Source organism: Prunus persica, chromosome G8 (assembly GCF_000346465.2).
Source record: "Prunus persica cultivar Lovell chromosome G8, Prunus_persica_NCBIv2, whole genome shotgun sequence".
Lineage (NCBI taxonomy): Eukaryota > Viridiplantae > Streptophyta > Magnoliopsida > Rosales > Rosaceae > Prunus > Prunus persica.
Window position 1 is genome coordinate 17,825,479 of NC_034016.1, and position 12,059 is coordinate 17,837,537.

Here is a 12,059-nt window from a genome sequence, read left to right on the forward strand (position 1 = left end):
CATTGCTTTTAATTCCACTCGCAAAAGAGAATAAGTTAGACAATCGAAGAACTATAGAAAATTGTTATTTACCCATGATAGTCACAAGTTGTATTCTCATACTCTCTACTTGTACAAACCCCATTTTATATTTCATATGGTGATTTGGAATTGGGAAGTGTGACTTCAGCCTAGCTTTTTTAACAATTTGTAGAGGACAAAATAACCAAAAATGTTGCATGAGCAATTGATCCTAATATTATAAGAGCAATGATAAAGTATGAGTGACTAAATTGTAATATTCTAAGAGTTATGAGATTAATGTTTAACGTGATCGACTGACAGTAGCATTCTTCAATGTTTATATTCATACCATAATATTGCAAAAGCAATGTTAAAGCGTAAGCTTTAGCATTTTTTAATGAGTTATGATAAGCCAAAAAAATTTAATGAGTTATGATAAACCCTAAATTATTTGCAACGAAAATAGTACTGTTTTGTTATAACATTTTAAGAGTCATGATTCATTGACCATAACAGTGTAAAAGCAGCATTAAACCGTAAAGCTTAACATTCTTTAACGAGTGATATTAAGGCATGAACGACTGATCATAACACTCTTGAATGTTTATGTAAAAATGGTCAAATGGCCAACCTATGGTTCTCATTTCAAGGAAAGAGGCACCCTATGGCTGCCTAATGTCGTGTGGACTATGGACCAATCGATGGGACGTTTGGGGCAAAGTCTTGCTGTATTGGATGAAGAGGAATCATAAGCTCATAGACGCATCCCCATTCTGAGATTAACATGAACGTGTTTAACTGAATTGGGCTTGGCATCATATCTTTTGGACTTTTCAACACATATAAAAACCCAAGAAAGTGAATTCCATTCAACTGTCAAGAAGCAATGAATTTTGTCAACTCTCAAGTTCAGTCTGTTCAAGGGTTTTTTTTTTCACAGTTTTCTGCTGAATCACGGAACTGGAAGCAAAGTGAGCTAAGCATAAACATTAAAAAATATATATATAAATATTCCCAAATCCAAACGTAGTTTTTACTCTAGAGAGTCTATAGGATGTAAACCTCAATAATTGAAGAGACTAAAGTCACATTTCACACTTCACTTCACAGCTTTTTACTTTGCATCCCCATTCAAACACTCCATGAAACGTCGCCGTTTAACAGAACTTTTATTTGGTTCGTTTTCTTATTAAAGGTGCTGTCACTTTGTTCAATTGCCAAAGGTTGTCTGTACAATAATTGATGTAAATGAAATACTGAAAAAGAAAGAACAAGGAAAGAATAAATTTTATACAAATATCCAACTATTTTTGGGCATAGAGAGAGACTTGCGTCACTCCAAGCACCCCATACAGACTACACTGAAACTCATCATCATCACAAAACTGAAAAGGACAGCCGCTTACTTGAATTATTTTGGCCAATTTGTGCAAAGTCTTGGTACTTTTGATTTGAGAAAGTAGCTCTCTTCTTGCCCTTCATTCCACGTCTCTCATATGCTGCCAAATTGCAATATTTAGCTCAAGAAAGGAGCCCCCACTCCATAGAAAGTAGATTTCACTGATTCACGGAGCAGTAAGAGTAGTTCAAAATGTGATTCTACGAGCAATCGTCGATTCAGCAAACACTTTGGCCAGAAGCAGCTTTAAAATCATTTCTGTTGTCAGGCAGTGGACCAAGTTGATTCATAATCAGCAATAACTTATCTTGTGCTTGCCCCTCACCTTTGCCTGTGTGCATTGTTGCCCATTGTCTTTGCTCGTATAAATATTCAGCCATTGTCGTCAATCAACTGTACTGGTTGTCTCCTTAAATTAAAACTGCAGAGCCAGCCCAGATAAATATCTTGCACTGTAAATGGGGAAGCCTCAAGCATGGCTTACTGCTGAGCTATTACAGATTATCCTGATTAGTGTTCTCTCAGCAACAATAACTAGCCAAGCAGACAACGAAATGGCCGCCAACAGATGGAGGAAAAGCTTGCTCCAAGGAATGAATTATTGAGCTCCATGGTAATAGACCCTCAAAGAACTAGAGAGCTTCCATTCATACGCCTTGACAGCTGACATGTGCAGATAATAAACCAAGTCATCAATGCAAAAGGGATAGTTATAACTCCATCAAACAACAGACCCTATGAAACCCTCTCTTCCTCTCTCGCAAGCCTATCTTCTTCGTTACGTTGCAAAAGCTCCTCGTAAGCTTTTGTGGAGTTATCGGTGAACCTTTCCATGGCCTCAAAAATGCGTTGCAGACTAGCCTGTAAAGTACTATTTCTAGTGTCACTCTGATATACAATCTGTCCACCACCTGAGAGAGTGTCAACATCCCCTGGTACTAGCACAATTTTCTTGTCTAATGCCTGAATTTCCTTCTGTAATTTTTGGTCCTTTCTATCCAAGTTCTTAACTTTTTTCTCTAGATCCTTGTGTGCTACCATCCTCTGGCGCATTTCAAGCTTATCTTGTTCCCAAACCTGTAAGACACTCGTGGTGAAGACACGCATAGTTTCAACGACCTCTCTTTCTGATATTCTCTCCAAAGCTTGTGACCATTGGTTACAGATTACAAAAACAGGAGGCGCACCTATCCTACCAGGTGAAAAAGGAACTATTCCATCTGGTGTTTCTTCGGGTTCATACAGAAGACATTTTAGAAGCCAATTGTTCAAAGCTCTCACATAACCCTTTTGAGCACTAATCCAAGTAGAGAATCTGAAAGTCCAGTTAATAAGCTCATGCTCAAGCTGCGATGTAGCATCAAGATGAGCATCACTAAGCCTTTTTCCAGATCCAATAGGACCTAAACCCCTGGCTTCTCTAATTACTTGGCACTGAGTACGATGACAATCAAGCATGCATTTCCACATCCGGGTTAACCTGAAGAAAAGAAAAGGAAAAATAATTAACCATAATGTCACACAGATGACATACACTTTGTCGTCCACAAAGTATACACTTCCAAGTGAGCGATCATTGAGAAAATAAAAGCACAAATAATAAATATAAGCCTCCCCAATATCGCCATCACCTAGCCAATCTTCCCTATTGCAAAATGAGGTTCATTGATTACTATAAGTACTTGTAGTCTTATTAGGAGTCTTCTATTAAGGTAGGTGTTCTTTAAGACACCACTATATGAAGTAAAAACTTCCAACATGAGACTTACCCAATTTCATATTTTTGGTACAAGTTATATAATTTTAGATTTGTCACAAGGGTTTTAGGAAGCCCTACATGAGGATCTCAAATATGACACACCAACCGACAAATATTATAAGGAAACTCTGATCAAGCTTTTTCCATTCTTCTAATTTTCCCCAGGCTCCTTCTAGCGTAATTACTTCTATTCTTTAATCACCAAGCCTAATCCTTATTAGTCACGTGCCATTCTTAGTCTTAAAGAAATCTAGCACAACAAATACGGGAAGGAATACCAATGGACCTCACCAATTCCATGGAGCTGACTGTTTTTGGGTTAACTGGGATTAGCAAATAGAAAGGTCCATTAAAAAGATTAAGAGATCACATTACCTGTAACATCATGATATCAATAAGATTGATTATGATATTTCGAATTTGAAATTATTAGTTATAAGTTATATCTAAGCTTAGCACAAGATATGTGCTCAATGACAATGAAAAGTAATCATATGAACAAATAGTATCCAGAAAAGAATTAAAATTAAAAACAGCCTCAAATTTTAAAGCTAAAACCCCATACAAATATACTAAAGAAGAGAAACTATTCATAGCATGGGTTGTGAGTGAAACAAATAACAAAACTTACAAACAAGCGCAGCAGAACTAGGAACATTGATAACATACCCTTGAATTAATTCATTCAGTTGTGGCCATAATTCTTCATCCCTAATCTTATTTATGGTCACAGATATTTTGTCAACAACTTGAATTGCGATTCTGATTTTTGTGGACAGACTCCTTATTAAAGTTCGAGTTGTATCAACTTTGTGAGCCTCCGCTCCCTTTTCATCTAAACGCTTCAGCTTACGGACCTTCCTGTCATGGATTACCCGCATCTTTTCCTCAGACTGAAAAATTATAAGAATGGAAACCCATCAGTCACAACTGACAAGGACACAAATTAGGAAGGGCAAAAACCTTGAATACGCCCAGTGCTTTAAACTTTTGGATAGTAAGCAAGGCAAGAGTACGTCACCAAAAGAACTAGTCAAACTCATGTAATGGTTAATGCTTGAATAAAAAAGAAAATTTTTCTGTTACTTATTCAGATAGACCCATGTTGGATACAGATTAGCCAAGTTTTAGCCAGTGAATTAAGAAGATGCTCTATCAATAAAGAGGCTCTTCTGAAGACAAACATGCACTGGTCAGACTTCAAATTAAGAAGATGCTTTCATAGAGATCTTGATCCAGGGGGGGAAAGAAATTAAATATTTGAAATTTCACATTCAACCAAAATAGAAAGTAAGAGACTTATTATGAAGAAGGAAACTAAAATACATTTGAACAAACGATCACGAACCATTTGTCTGGCGCAGCATAATTAGAAAATTTTGATTTGTTAAGAAACCCAGATGGCCCAGAAATTTCAAAGCCACAAAAATGAGCAAATAAACATGCAGCTAGTAACAGGAACGGAGGAAGCAACATACCTTTACTTCATTATAGAGTTTCTTCTCCCAAAGATACAGCTTGGCTAAGGTAGAAGAGAGATTTTTGGACCTCATCATCATTTCTTCATCAAACCCCAATTGAGCAGGACCAGCTATTTCAGAGGAGGCCGATGGCTCAGCACTCTTAGAAGTAGAAGGTTGCGAAGACACTAACGACATCATCTTAGAAGAAACTGATCATAAAGACCCACACAACACAAAAGTCAAATCTCTGCTAAATAGAGTTCAAATTCAACAAAAATTCAACAAAAATTCAACAACATAAAATCCCGATCTATAAACTTCCCATTTTAGGAAACTAAAACTACTACACACCAAAAGCATAATAGTTTAAAACTTCCCAGATAGATCAAGATTCAAGCAAGCAAATTTGTAGCAATCTATCCATTAAAAGGTGTATAATCCCATACCCACCGTGTTTTCGATTATGTGGAAGCCTTCCCACCTCGAGCATCTTGGCAATTTCGTTCCCGGACTCGGAAGCTCTCTGAAACTGAACCTCAATCTCTCGAGCTACTTCAAAAGCATCCCGAGACCCCGGTCGAACTTTAGGTGCACCGCCGCCATTGCCACGGTCCTCGCGCCTCTCGTCCTCATCCACAACCTTCTTCTCCACCACATGGACCTCATACTCAGCCCCACCACCATCGGTCTCCACGCTCGGCCTCGATTGATAAAGCGAGGAAGGCTGCGTTTCAGCTAACTCATCGTCCACAACAGCCTTGGAATGCTTCCCGCCATCGACCACGTGCTTGTGGTCTCTCTGCACCTCCTTCACCACCTCCTGCTGGTACTCCTCGTCTTCCAAATCGGGAATTCCCTCTTCGTCTCTCACTTCCTTCGAGTCTCGGCTCGGCGTGTAGGCCGAGTAGTACTTATCGTAAGTCTCGAACGGGTTCAAAAACTCCCAAGCCGAAGCTCTAGGCGGCGATGGCGGAGGCGGAGGCGGCTTCGCAGAGGTGGAAGCCGAAGCCGGCGGCGACGATATGGCTCCGTAAGGCGGCGGCGGAGATGAATTACCATAATACCCCCCACCCCCGCCACCGTAATTGTTGTACCCACCATAATAGGGGTAAGGATTAGCAGTGTTGTTTGGATTAGGATTTGAATTTGGATATCCATAATGCGAATTTGAAGAAGAAGAAGATTCACCCATGTGATACACGTTCTCTGGGCTCATGGGTTTCTGCTGATACACCACAGACGGTGTCGCTTTGTTCCTCATGTAATTCATGCGCATGTAACCATCTGGGTACGAGCTAAAACCCTCCTGGAAACCCTCCTGGCCGTTGCCCATGTAATCAATATGGCTGCCAGGGTGAGTATTGTGCAGCGGCGACGAGTGGTCCGAGTGGTGGAGCGAGCCCAAGTCGTCGTCGTCGGAATCGGAGTGAAAGTGAAGATGGGAGCCTGAATTTGAATGAGAGTGGTGCAGCGGCGACGATTTGGTGTCCCCTTTTCGGACAGGAGGGAGGTTGAGGTGGGGAGAAGGAGGTGACCCAGATGAATTGCCCACCTCCTGTTCGATGAATTTATGCAGAGAGTGGCCGATGTCTCTGAGGGAGTGAATATAAGCGAAGTGGGCTTCTGCCAGAGCATAGCGCTGGTGAATCGCCTCGTCGAGATAGCCGCAGCGCTCTCGGCATAAAGCCACGGCCGGAAGATCGTCAAGCTTGGAGCTCGTGCAGCCCATCAGGCTCGAAAAAGAAGACAACTTTAAGAGTGTATGGGGAAAGAGACGTGTTGGGTTAAGGCGAGATCAGCTGAAACATGACGGTGGGATTGGGATTCTCTGATAGTTGTTGGGTTTGCCTGTTTGTTTCTCGGAAAAATTTCAGAGCTTAGGGTTTGTGCGGAGGAAGATAAGAGAAAAGGAAAAGGAAAAAAGGAGGACAAAGGCGGGGAGAAGGGAATCTTGCCAGCGCGGAGTTTGTCGTCGGCTTGTAGCAGAGAGACACAGAAAGCAAACAGAGAGAGAGAGAGAGTGAACAGTGTATTTGTGTTTATGTGAGAGAAAGAGAGTGAGAGGCTATGTATGGTGGCATTGTGCGTCGGTGTGTATCAGTTTAAAAACTATTTTTTTAGTATTTTTATATATTTTATGGGTGTACTTTTTAGGCAATATTTTTTAGTTTAAAATTTTTTAATTTGGGTAACAACCAGATTAGTTGAAGATTGAGACGAGGGTTTCCTAAAGTTTCAGATGGTTTATGGGTGGTTAGAGAAGCACATAATTGGAAATTCTCAGTTCTAATTTGAAATCGGAAACCAAAAAGCTTGTAACTTAAGTTTTTAACACCAGCCATTCTCAATCCGAGATTCTGTGTTCGAATCATATCGATTGTATATAAAAATTAAAATTATAAAAAAATCAAATTTGGAAATGTTGTGGGTTGGTTGGGGATTGGGGATTGGGGTTTGGGTTTGGGTTTGGGTTTGGGAAAGGTCTCTGAAAATATTCTATTTCTGGGGGCTCTCAGACTTGGACCAAAAGCTACAAAGACTGAGTGACAAAACGAGACCCGTATGGGGTGTTTGGTTTGACGGAAAGTTTGACGCTTGTTGCCCCCTCTACATTTTCTCGCGGGTACTATTCCAGAAATACCCTTGTAGTTTCTCCTGCAGGTTTCTCTTTCTGCTCAATTTACGTAATCATTGACCAGAGTTTTTACCGTGGACTTGAATTTTTTTAACAGGTTTAGACGGCCCTGGTGTTGCTTCTGGCAACGTTCAAATGCAGTCATAAACCCTCTATTAAATTGTGCAACTTAATTATGATTAATCTTAATAATTTCATTTAATTTTGGGATACCGTTGGTTGGACTAATCTTTCAGTTACAAATTAAGCCATTACTAGTTGAATTATCTGGCCGTTGTTTTCTTCTTTCTTTACAATTAACTGGCCATTGTTTCCAAATCTTTCAGATTAGGTTGTCATGTCACAATTTTTGTGCTACGTACTTTCTGTTCAAATGAGATCTGCATAAGAATTGCATGACTGCCTCTTGGAATAACATGCTATTTAGGAGGCTGGTTCAGGAGCGGACATCTACAATAACGGGCTGTGATAGCCGATCGTCCAATTTCTCACAGTCCGTAGTCCGCACTTGATTATTTTTGTATAAATTAGTGGGTTGAAAGAGTGTTACCAAATGTGTGAAATACAGTGCTATGTACAGTACAACTCAAAAATTAATGGAGATTGCCTGAAAGAGGTAAAAGAGACAGAGAAGAAAGAAAAAGTGAATAAAAATAAAATTGTGAGCTGGGTTGGCATCTCAGAGATAGCAGCATCATTCACACAAAAGGCTAGGCTAGGAAGGTTAGCTAAAGGTGAAAAGAAGAAGACTGGGACCATATAACAATGAATTCCAATTTCATTCAAGGCTCATGAAACCTTGTGCTTTGTACCAATGTGTCGAAGTAAACAAATAACCAAAACTCAGCACTCCAAAAGAGAACCCAATTTGCAAGCCAGTGTCTAACCAGCAACAATTTCCCTCTTTTTTTTTAGTCATCTTTTTTCCAAATTCAATGACCTTGTGGTACTTGATAAACAGTACTTGTATTTAGAACTAAATTAAAAGATTAATTGTGTTTAGATGTGTTTAGTAGATGTCCACAAAAAGTACATAAACTAGCACTTTACTAAGATTTCATAATTGTTAAGGGACCATATATGATGCTTCTATTTTGAATGTTATGTCCCTCTTAAAGATCAGGAGGACTTGGATTTCATTTCCAAAAGAGTGTGGTGGTTGAAACTTCAAGAGGGTAGTTTTTGTGTTGTGTAACTTTTGTTTACTACCAAATGTAAATAGATTCTAAAGCTTAAATTTTCTTTTTATGTCTTGTTTTTCGAGTAATTTTTTATTACATCGCGTGGTTAGTGCACCGTCCAATAGACGTAGGATCTGTGGAATATTTCAGATACAGCCAACCACATGTCATAAAAAGCAATGTAGTAAGTTAGAGAATAATTTCACATGTCCTATGTGCACATCTGATGTACCCGAAACATATAAAAATTTCCCCTAGTTTTCCTTTTAATCCTTTCCTAAAAATCTGTTTTCCATATAATAATCTTTCTTCACTTTGAAGAATCTTCTTTTTTTGGGTTTTTTTTTTCTTTTTAAATTCAAAACCCCCCCTGACAAAAGTTTCCATCAGAATGTTTATAATTCCTTACTATAAATGCTTGCATTGCATATGCATGCTGGATATGCTGTAACAAGGAAAACCCTTTTCCAAGGAGAAGAAGAGGAATAAAATTTTGCTAAATTTTGGTTGTACCTAATTGGAATTGGGAGGTGAAAAGTTGTGGTCTAGTTGAGAATACTATATAAAAAAAATCAAATATAATAATCTCAAAATTAATCATTCTGATTCTGCATCAAAAAGAAACTGCTCACAGAGACTACTATAAAAGGTAAGACTGTGTCACTGTGGGAGCCAAAACCCAAATATTATATAATATAACATATATATGTATTTTTGTATGAGTAAAATCACTTCAAAACATGGGCATTTTGGTCAAATCATTGAGTCTAATTTGTAGACTTTTGAAATAATTAAGCAAAACGGTGTTTGGTCTCCCTTTATATTTCTAGGGTTTTAAGGATTGAGAAAGAAAAAAACTATATGTCAAAGACGATTTCATAAAGTCAAAATCATGCATTGACCTCCTTCTTCTTCTTTCTTGCAAATAAAATAGTGTCAAGCAGACGTGTTCAACTTGGTCAATACTTTGATATATCTGTATTGGAGCCTTCTCGGAGAAATCCAGAAGCAACCTTCCTTGGACTTGGACGCATTGTTCTCCAATTGGCTTCACCACAACCCACCAAGTTTTTCCCATCATTTTCCTTGTCTTTCCCAACCCAGTTTATGTGCTCCAAATCTGAACAAGAATCCCAAAGCTAACAAAGTACGGTAGGAGAAAGTCGTTACACGTTAGTTATATTATCTGACTATATGTAAATTGAAGTAGTAACCTAATCTAACGACATAACATATCAGATTATCTAGAAAAATAACATTACCTCGGGACAATGATTCTGAATAGATAATACCAATATTTTTCTTTGTTTTCAAGGATAGCAACTTAATTAAACAAATTGGTTATACCTTTTCTTCTCAAAAACCAAAAGCTCTTTGATTTGGAATATTCAAATTCCAACCCACGAGTGCACGTGCGGAAGGGTTGGTCCAAGACGGAAACTATAAAGTATAAGGCCAAGACATTGGCCTAAAATACCCATGCTGACCATGCACAATAATCCCGATTTAGTAATGTAAATTATGTATAATTTGAGTGTCATACATCATTATTCATCTTGAAAGGTGATTCCATTCCATGTCAGATTTATAAAATTTTATGTATAAAAAAAGAAGAAGAAAAAAAGATGATTCCATGCATTAAATTATTTATAGGAAATTATTTATAAAAATCCTAATGAGACACCTTGTGGCATATTTTTTTGGGTGCAGTGACCTGTCTTTCCTTTTTATGAATTCTATTTTAAATATACATATAAAAAAATTATATCATACATCATACTTCAATCTTGATCTAGAATTTAATATATTATAATTATGTAGTGCTAGCAAATTTTTTTTCTTTGTAGTTTAATCATATACTTCCTAGTGAGCACAATGAACAGGTTAGTGGCCAACTAGCAATGATGGAAGGTTGCTCAAAACCCAGTTGGAATTTGGTTATCAAAAGTTCATCTCAATTCGTTCATGATTGGAAGATCGAGTGCAACAGACTTATTTTGAAATGCAAATAACATTTCTTATATTAAACGAACCAACTCTAAAGAAAAGAAAAGAATATTACTATGTTTAACGAAAAAGATTCCAAATTTTGTATGACTATGTAATGTGATTGTACCTTATTTTGTTTTGAGTGTTTGGACACAAATCATGGATGAAAATGAGCATAATCTTGCATCGGAACCAGAATAATCTATAACTTAAAAATAGGTGGTACGTTACTAATTAAACCGATTGTTTCGAGATAAAATCTCATTAAGTTAAAGTATATTCTCAAATAATTGAATAAGAGGAAACATGAAATGAACTGTAGGGTGCTTCAATCTTGTCAAGATAACCCATTTGCCCAACCAAGTGTGCTCTTGACTATTTTACTAACACATGGGCAGTCGACTCGCCTGAACTTTACGTCCCTATCAATCAAAATGAATGATCAAATGATACAACCTTAGAACGTGGTTTTTCAAAGTGCCATCCAATGTGGGGAATTGACATTTTTTTAGAATAAAAATATAAAATATAAAGAATCTTTAGGTCCTATTTTTCTAAGCGTGTATGATTATTTGCTTAAATTTCCTCATCTGTTTGGTTCATATAGTCGTATACATAATCGAGATGGAGAGGGAAAGAATTGCAGAAAGCTATAGCCTAGAGATATCCATTCTATTCAAAAGTTGTTGAACATAAAGAGTTTTGAAAATAAGAGCAATTTACTAGAGGAAGGAAGCTCCTTGTAATTACTTTTTTTTATGGTGGTTTATCTACTGCTTCTAATTTATTCTTTTTTTCTTCTTCAAGTTTCCAAAAGTTAAAAGTACAATAGGGGTAGATGGGACTGGGAGCAATGCAACATCATTGATCCACAATCATTGAAGTTGCTTATTAGAAATGGGGAAAGAGGTGGTTATTTACACGCTTAGTCAAGGAAAAAGAACCGTAGAAAATGTCATTTCAATTTTTACGGTAAACTGTGTACATCATGTTATATTGTTTGATTATGAATATGAACTATTAATCAAACATAGCGCATATACTCATTGCTTTCTCCCAAACTTAAATTCTTTGTCTTAATTATTAATTTGAAGTAGCATCTCAGCTCTTTTTTTTTTTCTTCTTTCCCTTTTGGGTTTAGTAACTAGCTAATTGATAATAATGAGCTTAAAAACTTAAATATCTGAGAGAGAACATTGATAGCTTGGCTATATCACTAAAGTGCTCATGTGGGGACTATGATCTACATGTTCATCAGGTACTAGCAGAATTTAATTCCACTTGAGCACCTAATATTTCCCGCCCCACCTTGTTATTATTCGATTTAAGTACCTAATCTTAATATGTTCTTGCTGCTAATGGACCACTAATTACATAGGATAATTTTTTCTTATTGATTTTTTTCCTAGCTTAGCTAGGAAATGAAGCAGAATGATGATGACAAGAGATTAACTAGGACTCTGTCTTTTCTATTCAATAGATTTACCATTCAGTTGTCAATACATGGAACAATCGTCCAGCCATGATTGTGCAGTAAACATGCATACATGTGAAGAACAGAGTCAGAACCGGCTCTCAGATTTTGAGAAATTTTGTGCGAAATTTAAGACAAATAATATATATTATTTAA

General features: G+C 37.4%; 1 protein-coding gene across 1 annotated transcript; it reads right to left on the reverse strand.

Annotated features, from left to right (window-relative positions):
• Nucleotides 1,162-6,954, reverse strand: LOC18767041 (putative DNA helicase INO80). The gene is made up of 4 exons (XM_020570856.1): nt 5,075-6,954; nt 4,640-4,833; nt 3,831-4,054; nt 1,162-2,882 (listed from the first exon to the last, which is right to left on the reverse strand). Exons 1-4 carry the CDS (start codon nt 6,351-6,353, stop codon nt 2,138-2,140), a joined length of 2,442 nt encoding a protein of 813 aa, XP_020426445.1. The 5' UTR covers nt 6,354-6,954; the 3' UTR covers nt 1,162-2,137.

What these genes read in the sequence shown, in the direction of transcription:
- LOC18767041 (XM_020570856.1), bottom strand. Translation starts at nt 6,353, where the DNA reads ATGGGCTGCACGAGCTCCAAGCTTGACGATCTTCCGGCCGTGGCTTTA. An exon ending in AACTCTATAATGAAGTAAAG is followed by an intron (nt 4,055 to 4,639) that starts GTATGTTGCTTC and finishes ATAATTTTTCAG; the next exon opens with TCTGAGGAAAAGATGCGGGT. An exon ending in CTGAATGAATTAATTCAAGG is followed by an intron (nt 2,883 to 3,830) that starts GTATGTTATCAA and finishes TCTTTTCTTCAG; the next exon opens with GTTAACCCGGATGTGGAAAT.